The sequence below is a fragment of the Eptatretus burgeri genome, chromosome 5 (genome assembly GCF_056783735.1).
Source record: "Eptatretus burgeri isolate ZD-2024b chromosome 5, Ebu_testis_v1, whole genome shotgun sequence".
Taxonomy (NCBI): Eukaryota; Metazoa; Chordata; class Myxini; order Myxiniformes; family Myxinidae; genus Eptatretus; species Eptatretus burgeri.
Window position 1 is genome coordinate 98,389,518 of NC_140965.1, and position 16,428 is coordinate 98,405,945.

A 16,428-nucleotide genomic window follows, 5' to 3' on the forward strand; every position below is an offset into this window, starting at 1 on the left:
AGGTCAAAGAGTATAGTGACTATATCAAACATGGTGGTTGAAAGATCAAGAGTCAACAACCACAGGGAGTTTAGCCATGAAGGAACAAAAAAGAGCATATACAAATGTTGAGCCTCGCTGGGGTATTTCTCTCAGTGACCTGTTTCAAACAACAAGCCATGGAGTGAGGTCAGGTCAGGTGTGGGAGAATGCGCCGGAGCAGCGCGTCACTGCATCCACTTTCCGCTGGTACTCCAGGGGCCTCCGTCTGGCCATCCCCAAAGCAGATGCCAAGCCGATCCACATCTCCTTGAGATGCTGATCAACCTGCCGCAACCACGATGCACGTTGTCGGCGCATTGGCCTCTTCCACTCACAAGGCTCTCTCGCTGAGAGAGTCTGGTGAGAAGGATCGGCATCAGGAAAATGAGCCACACGTCCATACAGCCACAGCTGAAGTTCATGGACGATGCAGGCAACAAATCTCATTTGAGTCTCTCTCAGCAACCGCTCATTGGACACAAAGTCTGAACAGTGATGGCCAAGGAGTCTCTAAAGAGACCTGGTACCAAAGGAATTGAGTCTGTCTCAGATCCCTGGTCAGAGTTCAAGTCTCACAACCGTAGAGCAAGACTGGAAGCATCAAGAACCGAAATACTCGGACTTTCGTCCTCCTGAAAAGGTACCGACAGCACCTCACCCCATGATACAGTGAATCCATGACTCCTCAGGCCAGACCCAGACATCTATTGACCTCTGGCTCACAGCCAGCAGTGAATCTCTCCGTGACTTCAACATCCTCACCACAAACGGGTACAGACAAGAAAGCAGCATCCAAGATGTCATTGAAACCCTGGATCTTACTTTTGACCCAGGAAACCCATAATCCCAGTAACTCCGACTCCTCATTGAGCACGTCGAGGGCCCCCAAAAGGATATCCAGTCTCCGCAAAGATGACTGCATCACCTACGAAATCAAGGTGAGAGATCTTGACATTTCCAAACGATGCACCGCAGCTTGATCTGACATCCTCCCCAGACTCCAGTCCATACAAGCACTGAAAAGTGTGGGAGACAATATACACCCGTAAAGTACTCCAGTAACAACTGGAAATAGGTCGGAGATGGTATCACCACATCTCACAGCACTCTCAGTACCAAAGTAGAGTTCAGACATCAGATTGATCAGTTTTGTTGACACCCCAAGAAGACAAAGAATCCTTCAGAGGGCATCCCAATTCACTGACTTGAACACTTTGTGGAGATCAATATAGGGTGCAAGCAGCCCCTGCCGAAACTCCCATCTGCATTCCGTGAGAACCCGAAGGGCGAGGATACGGTCAATTGTTGACCTCTATGGTGTAAAGCCTGACTGCTCTGGGCGCTGGTGCTCAAGCAGATGGTGGCGATCCCTATCAAGAATTATCGGAGCAAAGACCTTGCCTGGCACTGTGAGCAGCGTCACCCCTCTGAAGTTGTTGCATTCCTGGCGATCACCCTTCGCTTCAAGAGAGGGGCAACAAGGCCACTCTTCCAGTCAGTTGGGATGATGCCTGTCTTCTTGGCAGAGCATAGAACTGCATGCAATAACATGGGTACAGAATTTCCACCTGTCTTCGGAAGTTGAGCATGGATGCCACAGATCCCAGGACCTTTACCCAATTTCAACCCCCTCCCCCATCTCTCCCCCCCCTATCCACTTTCTCAATAATCCTCCAGAAGAAGTCTTTTTATTCAAACTTTTGGGCCTCACTATATGCCATGATCTTTCCTGTGAAAGCCACATTTCCAAGCTGGCCTCCAAAGCCAGTCGCCGACTCGGCATCCTCCATTGTGCAAAGTTCTTCCTTGGCACACCTGAGCTCCTGGCCACATACAAAGCTTTCGTCCACAGCCTGATGGAGTACTGCACTGCTCTCCCTCTCTGGGCTGGTGCTCCTATCTCTCACATTTCTCAGCTTCACGCTGTGGAAACCAAGGCCTTTAGGATCATTAGTATCTCCTTTGATGAGGATAAGTCTTTGGATCTCTCACTCTCTCACCGCAGGAAAGTCGGTGGTCTTTCTTTCTTCTACCGTCTCCACTCTGGCCTCACCCCCCCCTGCTCTGTCTGAGAGATGTCTGACCGCCCCCCCCCATATTTCCGCACAGCACTCAAGGTCTGCCAGCAACCCCCTTCTGGTAAAACTACCAAAATCAAGAATCACTGCTCACCTTCACGCTTTCATTCCTCTTTTTTTCTGATTTTGGAACAAATACCCACACTTTTCTCTTCAATCCTACTCTTCCCTCCAGGTCTTCAAAACAGCTGTTCACCACCATCTCTTATTTTCCTCCATCCAAAACCACGATCTTTCTCTACCCACTAATCCACCCCAAACCCACTTCCTTCAAATTCTCTGCTTTCTTTCCTGAAAGTCCCTGTTATGTCCATCTTGTTTACTCTGTGTACCCCGCCCCATCCCTCTCCCTTCCACAGATCTCCTCATGTCTCTGTTCCCCACTGTTTCCTTCCTTCCCTCCCCCGCACCTCTTGTCTCCTGCTCCCCAATCCTGTAATCCAGTGAGCTGCCCTGAGAAGGGCACCTGCACAGGAGGTACTCCCACAGAGTGGGGTTTCAATCTTCTTTGTGTTTTGCCGAATGAAGGGTTTTACGGTGGCCAGAGTGCAAATCCTGCAATCAACCTCTGAAAAAAAAGTAACCCAATTGCAGTAGGATGTCCGCAGCTATAGTTGAGCACCAGGTATGCATGGCCATTGGCTCACAAGGAGCTCCTCAACCCTTTGACAGGTTTTGTTTTTAAACCTGCTGGGTGTCCATATCCATACACCATCCTCACCAGGAAACCTACTGCAAGAGATGGTTTAGTCACCGACAACCCGACCATGAAAAAGGTCAATACTGGTTTACAAGGCACCTGAAGTAAGTCTAAGATCTAATCTAGCCTGACCTGACCTGACAATTAATCATGGTGTGACCCACTTTTGGATTAAAAAAATATAGATAAAATATATATATATATATATATATATATATATATATATATATATATATATATATATATATATATATATATTGTTACGGATTCGCGCCCGCCGGCGTGCTGACGGCCACGTAACTCGAATCGCGGCACGTCGCCCACCAGACGGACAATCCAGTCGTGACCCTCTCGGACTAACGCCGGGAACCAGTCACGGGTGGACCTTTCGGTCTCACCGCGATCGAGCCAATCAGCCCCCGCGTGGGATAGGGTTGCTTGCCAAATTCGACCTACCTAAGTACCCACACGGAGGGTAGACCGGGCGGTCGCACCTCGCCGCAGGTCGACTTCGGACACGGGCCACTTAAGCGACCCGTTCCGTACTATCGGGATAACCGAGCGGTGTTATTCGTCGACCTCGACGGTTCGATTAATTATCGGGCGTATTCAGCCCACTACCAACCCTTTACGTGAAGCAAGATGAGGATTCAATGAAAGAAATGACGAAGCGAAGCGGGAAACAGTTCAACACAAAAGCACATTTATTCGCGATGAACGGAAAGCGCACATATACAATTCCACCAAAAGCACATAGAAAAGGAAAACACAATGCAATTTACACAAAAAGCAAATGCGACAATGCAGATCTAATACCGATTACGCGAGCACACGGCAACACTTATACAATTTTACTTCACAGACGGCGCTGACAACACATACCCAAAACCAAGGAAAAGAACACCCTCAAAGATGAGGCGGGCCTGAGGCCGAGACCGGGTCGGGCCTACCCGTCTGGTGATGAGACGCGGAGCGGCGATAGTGCCTCAACTCCGCGGGCCTCGCGGGCAGTGTCTGGTAGGGGGTGGGAAAGGGGCCCCCTTGGTCGCACTATCTCAGCGCGGGGGGAAACAGGAGGGGGTTGCTGATGCTCGGGGTAGAGAGGATTTCCACTCTGCCTCGAGTCCCGCGACGAGCGTCTCCACCTCCAGCAGGTCGCGCCGTCGGCCTCCCTGTCGTGCAGCTCCCTGCACGACGCGAGCACCCCCTCGTCTGCCCTCGCCGCCTCTCCACAGCTCCGTCTCCTTTTGCTCCGACTCCAACGCACACGACGACGACCAACTCCTTCTGGCTTCTTCTTCCCAACTCCACCGCCCGCGAAGTCTTAACTCTCTATTAACTTGACTGACGAACGCGGTCGCTTATATAAGCCCCGTGGCTTCGCTCTCTCATCTTTGACCCCCTCCCTTCGACCTTTCACCTCGCTCCCCATTGGCCCGAGAAAAAGTGGGCGTGAATGCTTTTTGATCCATAAATTTGCATATAGCGATCGCCCTCCAACGCCCTGGAGGCGGGGCCAAATCGCCCCTCGCTCACCGATTGGACGGAACAAAAGTGGGCGTGTGTCGTTTTTGAAGTGGAAAATCCGTGGTTTTGTACACGCTGTTCGGCGCGCGCCCTGCACGAGTCCAACACCGGTACCCACAAGTGGCGCAAGAACGGTGGCGATGCGACGGTTGCGAGGTGTGACGTGAAGGTCGTGGCGGTTGTGGTGAAGCGGCGTTGTGGTTGGTGGTTGATGTTGTGACTGGTGGTGGTAACAATGGCGGTTGGTCCAAAATAAAGATAGTAAAAGAAAAACGGCTATCCTGAAGAGTCGCAGCACGCATAAATGACATGTATTCCCACTAGACAACGGGTTTGGGCCTAACTACACATATACTTACCGAGATATCTCACCTAAGGGACCTGAATGGTGGTTTGCGAATTTGGTAACCACAACACTACCCCCTCCCCTTTTTACAGACTCGTCCCGAGTCGTCAAATTTTCGTGTGCCATCATGTGTAGTTTTCCCCTAGTACATTTTACCTACAGATCCCTGAGTGCGACATTCGTGGTATTCGTGTCCCCAAAATAAATAACCTGAGGGCTGCGCAACTACCTAAACAAACTCATTCACACGGACGACTTAAATAAAATTGCCGGCGCTAGGACAAACATGCCGGGGGCGCACTCATATTTACAGTACATCTTAACCTTAACTTACAAATTTTACACTAAACCATGGCCCAGGATCACTGAACACTGCAAAAGAAAACAGTTAGCAAGGAGCCAGGCTGCTCGCATGCAGTCTCTGGCTCAAAACAATGCAGGTGACAGGGAACGTGGCTGGCTGCTCACACGCAGTCCAAGGCCTTCCCTTTTGAACTGAACGCAGTGAACCACAACGGTGCATGGGCTGCACAAACGCAGTCTCCGTGCCAGCTCAAGTGGCACACGCAATGAGCACAACGAATGGATGGATGAACACAAACACGGTGCACGGGCCGCCACTGCAGGCCCGTGTTGTAGCTGCCAACAGGGCAGTTCTCGCAGCTTGCAAACTGTTGCCTTGCGGATCCTGGCGCACATGGAAATGAACAGGGGGGGGGGGGGTAAAGCAAAAATTGAACGGGGCTGGTGAACATGGGCAGTGGGCATGGCATGGCAAAGGCAAGCAGGCAAACACAGCCCGCAGAAGAAGGCCGTTGCAGGCAAACACAGCCGGCAGATGAACTGGCCGGCACAGGCCTTGAAGTACAGCAGCTGCAGACGAAGTGGCCGGCACAGGCCTTGCAGCAAAACAACAGCTGCCGATGAAGTTGGCCGGCCTCCGCCTTGAAGCAAAACACGGCCAGCCGATGAAGTGGGCTGGCACAGGCCTTGAAGCAAAACACGGCCAGCCGATGGCACAGGCCTTGCAGCAAAACAACAGCTGCCGATGAAGTTGGCCGGCACAGGCCTTGAAGAAAAACAGCCAGCCGATGAAGCTGGCCAGCCTTTGCTGTTCAGTGGAGGTTGGTGGAGGGAGTGCGGTGGTGCTGGCCACTTGGAAGGCGGGCTCGGACCTACCTACCTGTCTCCCTCCCAACCTATCGCCTTTGCCTGTCACTGTACATACCCACTCCCTTAATTTGTGAAAAACCAATTTAGCCCCCACTTATTTTTTTATTTTTATTTTTATGTTTACTTCCCCTCTATAAATCGTCCCCTAACCCCCTTTATCGCCCTTGTTCGGCTAACCTATTCTGTCACCGAGCCTACTCCCAACCCCTACGTTCCCTTCCCGGAGGGGAATAAGGGAGAGCTAACGTCCTGTGTCGAGGCCCAACGAAGCCTCAGAATGGCCTCCCCAGAGTTCGGCGATCTATAACCCAAGTGGGTCCAGCGGCCCACAACGAGAGCGAGGGGATGGATGGTGCGGAGGGGTACATCTCCTAATCTACCCTATCCATTTAACTGCTAAACTACCCCGGGGCTTTCAACAAGCGCCTCTCGCTTAAACTATTGGTTCTAACAACCCAGATTCCCGTCGCCTGTGTTGGTGTCCTCACAATTTCGGGCCTCGCCCCCCAGTTTTCTCTCCGTGCCCTCACACGGTCTCATGGCTGGGACACGTGGCTCCCTTTTGGCAGGCACGACCCTCTGCCGAATCTCCCGCTATGGCACCCCCGGGCACTACACTGCCTCCGAGCCTACCAGCTCCCTAACACCGGGGAGTGCCCCCCATGGCACCTCCCCGAAACGCACACGTGGCAGGCTGGCTCCCCGGGCCCCTTTCCGAGGGTCACCCATGCCCACAACACTGCCCACGCGGCTAATGGCGCCCGGGCCCCCGCACCAAGCAGGCGCACCCGTGCCCACTACGCTATCCCGGCCCCCCATGGGCCCTTGGCCTACCACGGCCGACTAGCCTGGTGCCCGGGGTACCCACTCAGCGATACTCACCTTTCGCAGCCACGCTCCCAAGCCCGTCAACAGGGCTCCTGCACCCCTCCAAATGGGTCTCGAGCCTACTTTCCCACCAACAACAAAACGACCTCCATTTTTCAATTTGACTAACCCCCTAACTCACTTTATACTGACCCCGGGTCCCTTGGGCGGAGTCACTCCTCCCCAATCACTCATCACACCATGCATTCCCCATTCACTCCATACACACAGACCCGCTGGCCTCACTCACTCACCAAGCACATGCTTCCACTTCACTCACCAACTCTTCAACACACACACCACTGAACTCTGCCATCCTTCTATCTGCACCCCCTAACTAACTCGTGCTCCCACGTCGTCCCTTACACTATAGCACGTTCCATTTAACACTACGTAGCTAAACTACGTCCCCTCTACACATTCACAGGTCTGTCACTGTCTCCAAATAAATCATTTCATTTCCCAACCTAAATCTGGCTACAATCCCTCTAACTAATCCATTCCACCAACTCCATGAGGACTTACCCCTGCCCCATGAAGTCGGTCTAGCTAAGCTAACCCTTCCCCCTAACTAGTTTCCATCCTGTGCCCTAGGGTTAAGGGGGTCTTTCACCCCTTGCCCAGGAATCCTGTACACCCGAAAGTGAGGCTTGCTGTTTTTATTTTTTTTTTCTCTTTACATGCGCAGCACCTGCGCGGCAACTCAGAGCTCGCGCACTTTGCACCTGCCCGTGACGTCATGCAGCTGCACGTGTACCTCGTCCCTCCTTGGACGGTACCATCCGGCCGGGATACCCCTCCTGCCGGATTCCAACCACACGTGCAGCCATGACGTCACCGTGCGCATAAAAAAAAAACACAAGCCCCACGTCTCGAGGGGTTCCCCACGCGAACACATGTGCTTTGCCCATTGGAGCTTAACACACACGATCGCGTGGAGAACCCGTCCGGTCCAAATCCATTTACCTGCCTAAACTTTGTCCGTCCGCGGGATCGGCAAATCCACCGCGTGCGTTTCCGGACCGGGACTTCACTCTCGCAAGCGAGCACGTGGTGGTCTCGTGCGTTGCACAGCACGGACCGCGTGCTCACTGCTGGGTGAACCCGGCACGGTCCCCGAAACAGCTACAGCCGCTACTCGGCTTTCTTTCCTCTGTCGCTGTCGTCGCCATTCGACCCACGCACACCTGCGTGTTACGACGCACACACTCCACACCATTAAACTCACACCGGGAGACGCGGCTGCGTGCTCCCGCATGCCAACCGACATCTCCCTCACATTCCGCTCTCTCACACACACGGTCTCCCTTGCACTCGGCCGTTCACTCACGCATGCTACCTCCCTCGCACACGTGGCTCCACGCACTCGCGGCCTTTCACTCACTCGTGGTGCCTCATCCACACACCGTGCCTCACTCACACACGCGGGGGCACACACCCGCGGTGCCTCACTCACACACACGGCGACACTCACACATGGTTCCTCATCCACACATGGCGTGCTGGGAAGCACGTACTCCGGCACCATCGCCACCACACCACTCACACACGGGGTCGCTTCCACACACGGGGACGCACTCACACCTTGCACCACACACACAGGGACAACCACACTGGGGATTCGTGTCCCCACAAGGGTCTCCGGGGCCTCTATACCCCCCAAGCTCTCCGTGCACCCGTCCACAGCACCCGTCCTCTCAACCTCGCAAAGCACGACCGAACTCACCTGGTCGTGACTCGCCTCAAGGGGGCAGACTCCCTCCCCTCGTTCCTGGAGGAGGCCATCCAGGTGCTCGCACTGGGTCCCTACACGCTCCGCGAGCTCACCCCCATTATCCTCCACTACCTCCGTGTGTGTGTGTGCGTCACTTACCTTGTCATTATCATGCAGTCTCTCCTCTATTTTTTTTGTCTCCCGTGTCTCTATACATTTATGAGTTTCTGTTGTCGTCACCTCGTGTCTCGTCTCGCACGTTTTGGTCTCCCCATTTAATTTTTCCCTTTCGGTCACCGTTGCACCCCCTCCCAGTTCGTTTGCTTCCACACGTGGAGTGTCTCCCTGGTCTCCCTGGTCCACACTATCTCCCTGGTCACGGCCTTCATGCCCGCCTGCAGGCATCGGCCCATGTTCTGCGTCTCACCCCGTAGTTCTTTCATTTCTTTTTTTATTTGCTTGCCCATGCTTTTCATTTCGTTTATAAATTCATTTGCGTTTGCATCCATCTTTTCGTTCATTTGTTGTGTATTCGCATCCATCTTTTGTGTATTCGCATCCATCTTTTCGTTCATTTGTTGTGTATTCGCATCCATCTTTTCGTTCATGCCTTTCATTTCGTTTGTATTTGCATCCATCCTTGCTGTCATTGCCGCCAGCATGGCGCATAGCTGGGCCATGTCGGATGCACTCAGCTGAGCCGTTTCGGCAAGGGTTGGGGAAGGGTTTTGGTGGAGAGGGGGGGGGGGAGGTGTCATACACCGCGGCCGCCGCCGCACCCACTTCGGGCTCTGGGTTCAGTTGGGCGAGTTCATGTTCCTGCACGGGCATTCCATCCTGGGCCATGGATCCTACACATTCCACATCCATTTCTAATACCCCCGACTCCCGCTCGCCTTGAGACGCCATCTTGCTTCTCTTAAAGGGTTAATTTCGCTCGCTCGTAATTTGGAGGGAATCGGGGTTCGCTTCTCTCACCCCTGGACCGATTCCCGTGAATTTAGCCGGAGACAGGAGAGCCCGTTTTCCTGTTCTCCGATACCAGTGCCGCGAGGAGGGCGATGAATTTGTATCCCACTTCTGACACCAGTGTTACGGATTCGCGCCCGCCGGCGTGCTGACGGCCACGTAACTCGAATCGCGGCACGTCGCCCACCGGACGGACAATCCAGTCGTGACCCTCTCGGACTAACGCCGGGAACCAGTCACGGGTGGACCTTTCGGTCTCACCGCGATCGAGCCAATCAGCCCCCGCGTGGGATAGGGTTGCTCGCCAAATTCGACCTACCTAAGTACCCACACGGAGGGTAGACCGGGCGGTCGCACCTCGCCGCAGGTCGACTTCGGACACGGGCCACTTAAGCGACCCGTTCCGTACTATCGGGATAACCGAGCGGTGTTATTCGTCGACCTCGACGGTTCGATTAATTATCGGGCGTATTCAGCCCACTACCAACCCTTTACGTGAAGCAAGATGAGGATTCAATGAAAGAAATGACGAAGCGAAGCGGGAAACAGTTCAACACAAAAGCACATTTATTCGCGATGAACGGAAAGCGCACATATACAATTCCACCAAAAGCACATAGAAAAGGAAAACACAATGCAATTTACACAAAAAGCAAATGCGACAATGCAGATCTAATACCGATTACGCGAGCACACGGCAACACTTATACAATTTTACTTCACAGACGGCGCTGACAACACATACCCAAAACCAAGGAAAAGAACACCCTCAAAGATGAGGCGGGCCTGAGGCCGAGACCGGGTCGGGCCTACCCGTCTGGTGATGAGACGCGGAGCGGCGATGGTGCCTCAACTCCGCGGGCCTCGCGGGCAGTGTCTGGTAGGGGGTGGGAAAGGGGCCCCCTTGGTCGAACTATCTCAGCGCGGGGGGAAACAGGAGGGGGTTGCTGATGCTCAGGGTATAGAGGATTTCCACTCTGCCTCGAGTCCCGCGACGAGCGTCTCCACCTCCAGCAGGTCGCGCCGTCGGCCTCCCTGGCGTGCAGCTCCCTGCACGACGCGAGCACCCCCTCGTCTGCCCTCGCCGCCTCTCCACAGCTCCGTCTCCTTTTGCTCCGACTCCAACGCACACGACGACGACCAACTCCTTCTGGCTTCTTCTTCCCAACTCCACCGCCCGCGAAGTCTTAACTCTCTATTAACTTGACTGACGAACGCGGTCGCTTATATAAGCCCCGTGGCTTCGCTCTCTCATCTTTGACCCCCTCCCTTCGACCTTTCACCTCGCTCCCCATTGGCCCGAGAAAAAGTGGGCGTGAATGCTTTTTGATCCATAAATTTGCATATAGCGATCGCCCTCCAACGCCCTGGAGGCGGGGCCAAATCGCCCCTCGCTCACCGATTGGACGGAACAAAAGTGGGCGTGTGTCGTTTTTGATCCGTTTTTGAAGTGGAAAATCCGTGGTTTTGTACACGCTGTTCACGCGCGCGCCCTGCACGAGTCCAACACCGGTACCCACAAGTGGCGCAAGAACGGTGGCGATGCGACGGTTGCGAGGTGTGACGTGAAGGTCGTGGCGGTTGTGGTGAAGCGGCGTTGTGGTTGGTGGTTGATGTTGTGACTGGTGGTGGTAACAATGGCGGTTGGTCCAAAATAAAGATAGTAAAAGAAAAACGGCTATCCTGAAGAGTCGCAGCACGCATAAATGACATGTATTCCCACTAGACAACGGGTTTGGGCCTAACTACACATATACTTACCGAGATATCTCACCTAAGGGACCTGAATGGTGGTTTGCGAATTTGGTAACCACAACACTATATATATATATATATATATATATATATATATATATATATATATATATATATATATATATATATATATATATATATATATATATATATATAGAACTAGAATGGCATTGGGTAGAACCCAAAGCTCCGCCAAGCTGAACAGTTTATGTTTTGTATCTCACTGGTCAGCTGGATCTGGATATGGACCTGAACAAAAATCAAATTGGCTTGTTCTTGTCACCAAACCAATTCATCCACCTAGTTTGTCATAATCCATCCACAATTTTTTGAAATACCGTTTTTTGCCCGATCACTCAATGGTGAAGAATCACATTTGAAATTAAAACAAATTATCATGTCCAGATCCATCTTCAGATGTTCACCAAAATCGAATAGATTCGGCCTTGTCATGCAGCCATCCTGTCCACCAAGTTTCGTCTGAATTCGTCCATAACTTTTAGAGATATGGTGTTATATATATATATATATATATATATATATATATATATATATATATATATATATATATATATATATATATATATATATATATATATTGTTTTTAAGCCCCCTCACTCAATGGTGAAAAAATCACTTTCAAAATTCTCTGATCCAGATCCAGATCAGGATTCAAATAAACCAAAATCGAATCGATTCATCCTTGTCACACACCCAACCTCTCCACCAAATTTTGGCCGAATCCATCCACAACTTTTTGAGATATCCTATTCACAGACAGACAGACAGACAGACAGATAAACAAACAGACAGGGGTGAAAACATAACCTCCACCCACCTTCGGTGGCAGAGATAATAAATATAACTTGTGTGGCTATAGCTATGTCAGCAATATTCACTCACTGATATCAGGTGTGCCCGTTTTTCCCTTCACTCGTCAAATGGTCACTGCACTGACCAATCGGGTATGCCCGTTTTTTTTTCCTTCATTCGTCAATTTGTTACAGCACTGACCAATTGGGTGTGCCCGTTTTTCCCTTCACTCGTCGATTGGTCATGGCACCGAGGTGATTACAACATTGATGATGAAGGTGTGGTGTCTTGAATCACACACTTTCCTCACGTTGTGTTACCTCACCTCTCGCAATGGTGATTACAATATTGGTGATTACGGTGTGACTTCTTCATCCCAAGCTTTCGTCACCTCTCACATTAAGGTGTGGCAGGATGGCCAAGAGGTACGCACACTCGCCTCTAAGCTGTCTTACCTTGGTTCAAATCTCAGCCCAACTATAAACTGTCATCCTGGTGTTTCACAGGCAGGGTGATTCATCAATGTGTGTGTTGTCCCTTAGATGGACGTTACGCTGGCGTCCCATCAGCTGGCATTAGTTGGTGAATGCTAAAGATCCCACGGTGTCCTTCGTGAAGGGTAGGGCGAGTTACCACCACCATGGCCAAATTCCTGCCCTTGCCTTTGTCAAATGTCAGGCCTAGCCATCCAGTTAGTGAATCTGTCGGCGTTGCAGTACACGTCAATCTGCGAGTGGTACTAACAAACAGATTCAGGAATGGCCATATCTAACTTGGCCAGAGCCCCATGCAATGTACAAAATCAACTCATAGTTAAATTAGACAAAAAAAAATCATGATCGTCAAATTAGATAATTTTGTTGAACAGCATCTAATATAGTCAAGGAATCTTTATGTTGAGTTTTGCTTCTTACAAGCAACAACCAAGCCACTGGTGGGCTTGCAATATTATCAAGGCTTCGTCTTTAGTTTGAGGTGGCGGGTAAAAAAAAAAGGCGACTTATTGGTGACCACTGCTTGCACATACAAATGAAGGAAATAAAGCCACGGATTTTTGTTTCATGCTTCCCCAAACAATATTAATCTTTGCAGCAGTATCTTGATAGGTTTTGAATTGTTACAAATAAAAGGCAAAAATAGAGGCCATCTATTTATCATGTATATAAAAAGATATGTAAAAAATAAATAAATAAATAAATAAAGTTTTTCCACCCCATCCCACCCCAATGCTCTGTCACCCACCCCCAAACACCCCCACCCCACAACCACAATGTATTAGATAACACAAAATTTAACACAAGCTCAATGAACCCTTCCACTTTCTTGCTATAACCTCTGCCACTGAAGGTGAAGGAGGTTATATTTGCACCCCTTTCTGTTTCTGTGCAAGATATCTCAAAAAGTTGTGTACAGATCCGGATGAAAATTTCTGGACAGGTTCAGTGTGTGACAAGGATGAACTGATTATATTTTGGTGAAGATCCGGATCCGGATACTAGAATTTTAAAAGTGATTCTTGACCATTGAGAGATAGCGCCAAAACGATATATAGCACGATATCTCAAAAAGTTGTAGACCGATTCGGACGAAACTTGGTGGACACGTTGGGTGTGCGGCAAGAAAGAATTGTTTCGATTTTGGTGAAGATCCGAATCCGGATTTGGATACGATAATTATTTATTTTTTAAAGTGATTCTTCACCCTTGAGAGAAAGGGCCAAAAATGATAGAGTAATGTATAGCGTGATATTTCAAAAATGTAATGTGCCCGATATGTTCTTGTGGATCAGGCATTGCGTGGCGGAGGTATGCGCTCCACCGAGTGCCCTTCTGGTTTTTAGTGTGTTTTCCACTGCAGACTGCTCTACATTTCAGGCAAATTATGGTAACCAGACATGAAAACCAAACAAATTCTGCACACTAATCTGAGACGTACTGGGATGAGTTTACCCAAATCAGTTGGTAGCATTGTGCGGTGTTCATACTCATGGAAATTTGCTTTCTTGATATTTTTCATGTGACTTTCCCAGATTCACATTTATACTTTATGCATATTGTATTCTTAGTTTTTACTCATGGAAAAATTCTAACTTGTCAAACTAATAAAGGTTGACAAGCATCACACGTGAATAAATGTAGTTGGTGGCAAGCTTCTTATTTCAGCCTTACAACCTGTGAGTTGCACTTTGCTATATATAATCTGGAAGGCTATGAAAATTAAAGCACAATATTTCTGACAACACATGAGGCAGTCCATTAAGCCCAAGTAATGTGAAAATGCATAATGAGGAATTTTTTATACAGGGTTCTCTAAATATCTCCAAAGCAAATATGATGAAACTACAACCTCAAATGATGAAAATTTAGATCCTGAGTTCATTTTATTGCATGGCAAAGTTGGCCTTCCATTTTCTTGATTCAACTTGGATGTCCACAAATAGTTTTGTGATCACAATCTCCCTTCTATGATCAAAGATCTATAACAAAGCAGTTTGGGAAATGACTATGGTAAATGCTACTCCAAAAGAGAAACTTAAATAAACTAGAGAGTTCATAGAACACATTACCCCATGCAGTCTTCAGAAACAAGGACATGGGTGAGGTCGAAGAGCGGCGAATTTGATTGGTTGTGATGACATAAAATGCGGTAATATTTTGTTCAGGTACTGCTAAACAGAAGGGTTTTAAAAGTTTCAAAAAGGTGATTTATGTTCTGTGATGTTCAAGGATGCAATTCAATTGAAATAAAATAAATATTTTAAAGGTTCTGGAAAAAGAAATGTTTGAGTTTAACGCCGTTGTTGCAGTGTCCTTCATACCACCTTATTTGACATGTTCCATAAGCTATTCGTGCCCATTGTTTGTGTCCTTTATGATGTCCTTAAAAACAGGATGTTTCCTGTTTGGTATGATTTTCAATTTTGTTTGACTGCCAGACAGGTGGAAAGAGCAATTTTTTTTTTCATCTCAGGCCTCTCTGCGCATGCCCAATCAGTATGAATTCAGAGACAAATACTGCTAAACCAGAAGTTTGTTTTCTGATTCATATTCTGAATCGTGTTCAAAATATACCATTCAACTGAAATCAAGTTGTTCCTCGATCATAAACTGACATTTGTGGGCAGACAGACACACAAACTGAGCCAATTGCTTAACCCCACTTTTCTCTTCACACGCGTGGGATAACAAGTCTTTTCAAGCTGACTATAGTTATGCATACACAATTCTGCTTACCAGTATATTGTGATCACAATGACATCACTATTTGGGAAAGGGATTCACATTATTTATAATAATGAAGATGATGATGATGATGATTATGATGATGATGATTATTATTATCATTATTATTCATATCAATACTTTTGCACACATCCAATGCTCGAATAGTAATCAAAGAGAAAGGTTCTTACCCATGATGCTTCTACCCTTTTCATCCCACTCATTTTCCTCGTTCATCTTCAACATCATTCCAGGAATCTATAATATTGTGAGAATATTCTATTATATACTGTTGGCGAAATTGTCCAGCTTTTCTAGTTTCTACTATTTTTTTTATGATATTTCTTTATCTCTCTCTGTGATAAAGAAGGAGGTTATGCTCTTTGCAAATGGCACTTTGATGATCAATGGTGTCATCAAAAGTTAACATTAACTTAAATAATCACGTAAAATACAATAAAACATTTCAAATCCTCTATAATAATATGCTTATTCGGTTTTTTATTTTTTTATTTTTTCTCTGTCTGTCTATCCGACTGAAACTACGCAACTAGGGACCATAAAACCAATTTTATAATAAAGGACTTGGTCCAAGGAGTTCCGGATGCGTATTATCTTTTCCAGAAAGAATAACCTTATATGTTTTACTGAAGAATCACAAGATGACAGAATATCAAGAGATTGTGAATTAAATGTGTTTTTATTTACTTTATCATTGTTCTTAATGAAAAAGAACAGGAATGTTGTTAACAAATGGGAAGAAAGGTGTAAGAGATTATGAATTTAACATTCTATTTTCATTTACTTTTAACATTGTTCTTAACAAAATGGAACAGGAACAACGCAAGCATTTTTTTAATCATTCAGGCATTCACCTTTGTGCACCTGTCATTTTGGACTATCATTTGTGACTAATTCAATACACATGATTAATGCTAATATGAAAAGGATGTGATGCACCCCTTTTTGAAATGAATTGCCAGTGGATGAAAAACTTCCATATTTCAAGTGGACAATAAAAACATAATGAACTGAAATGAAGTGAAATGATGGGCTGAATTGCCTCCTCCTGCACTAACATTCCTTGTGTGGCTTTGTGTAACATTGTTAAGAACAGGAAGAAAGGGAAAGGGGATGACAGACTCATGAGCGGGAAGTGGGGAGGTCGAGAGTTGGGATGGGGTCAGAGAGGGGACAAATATTTGGGAGAGGGGGGTTGAGACTTTGGGGGAGAGGTTTAAGAT

At 48.3% G+C, this 16,428-nt stretch overlaps 1 protein-coding gene and 1 long non-coding RNA gene across 9 annotated transcripts in view; one reads left to right on the forward strand and one right to left on the reverse strand.

The window, feature by feature from the left end:
* LOC147027032 (uncharacterized) overlaps nucleotides 1-16,428 on the forward strand; it is a 215,886-nt gene that overhangs the window by 183,646 nt on the left and 15,812 nt on the right. The window lies entirely within an intron of this gene.
* The window catches only part of DYNC2H1 (dynein cytoplasmic 2 heavy chain 1), a 326,677-nt gene that overhangs the window by 152,081 nt on the left and 158,168 nt on the right, over nucleotides 1-16,428 (reverse strand). For all 8 annotated transcript variants that reach the window (XR_015058641.1, XM_085883078.1, XM_085883083.1 and 5 more), the window contains exon 55: nucleotides 15,376-15,442. Coding sequence is in view for 7 of the 8 variants with exons in the window: in XM_085883078.1 (XP_085739204.1) it covers nucleotides 15,376-15,442 (67 nt within the window). In the remaining variant the exon portion in view is untranslated. The remainder of the gene's footprint in view (nucleotides 1-15,375; nucleotides 15,443-16,428) is intronic.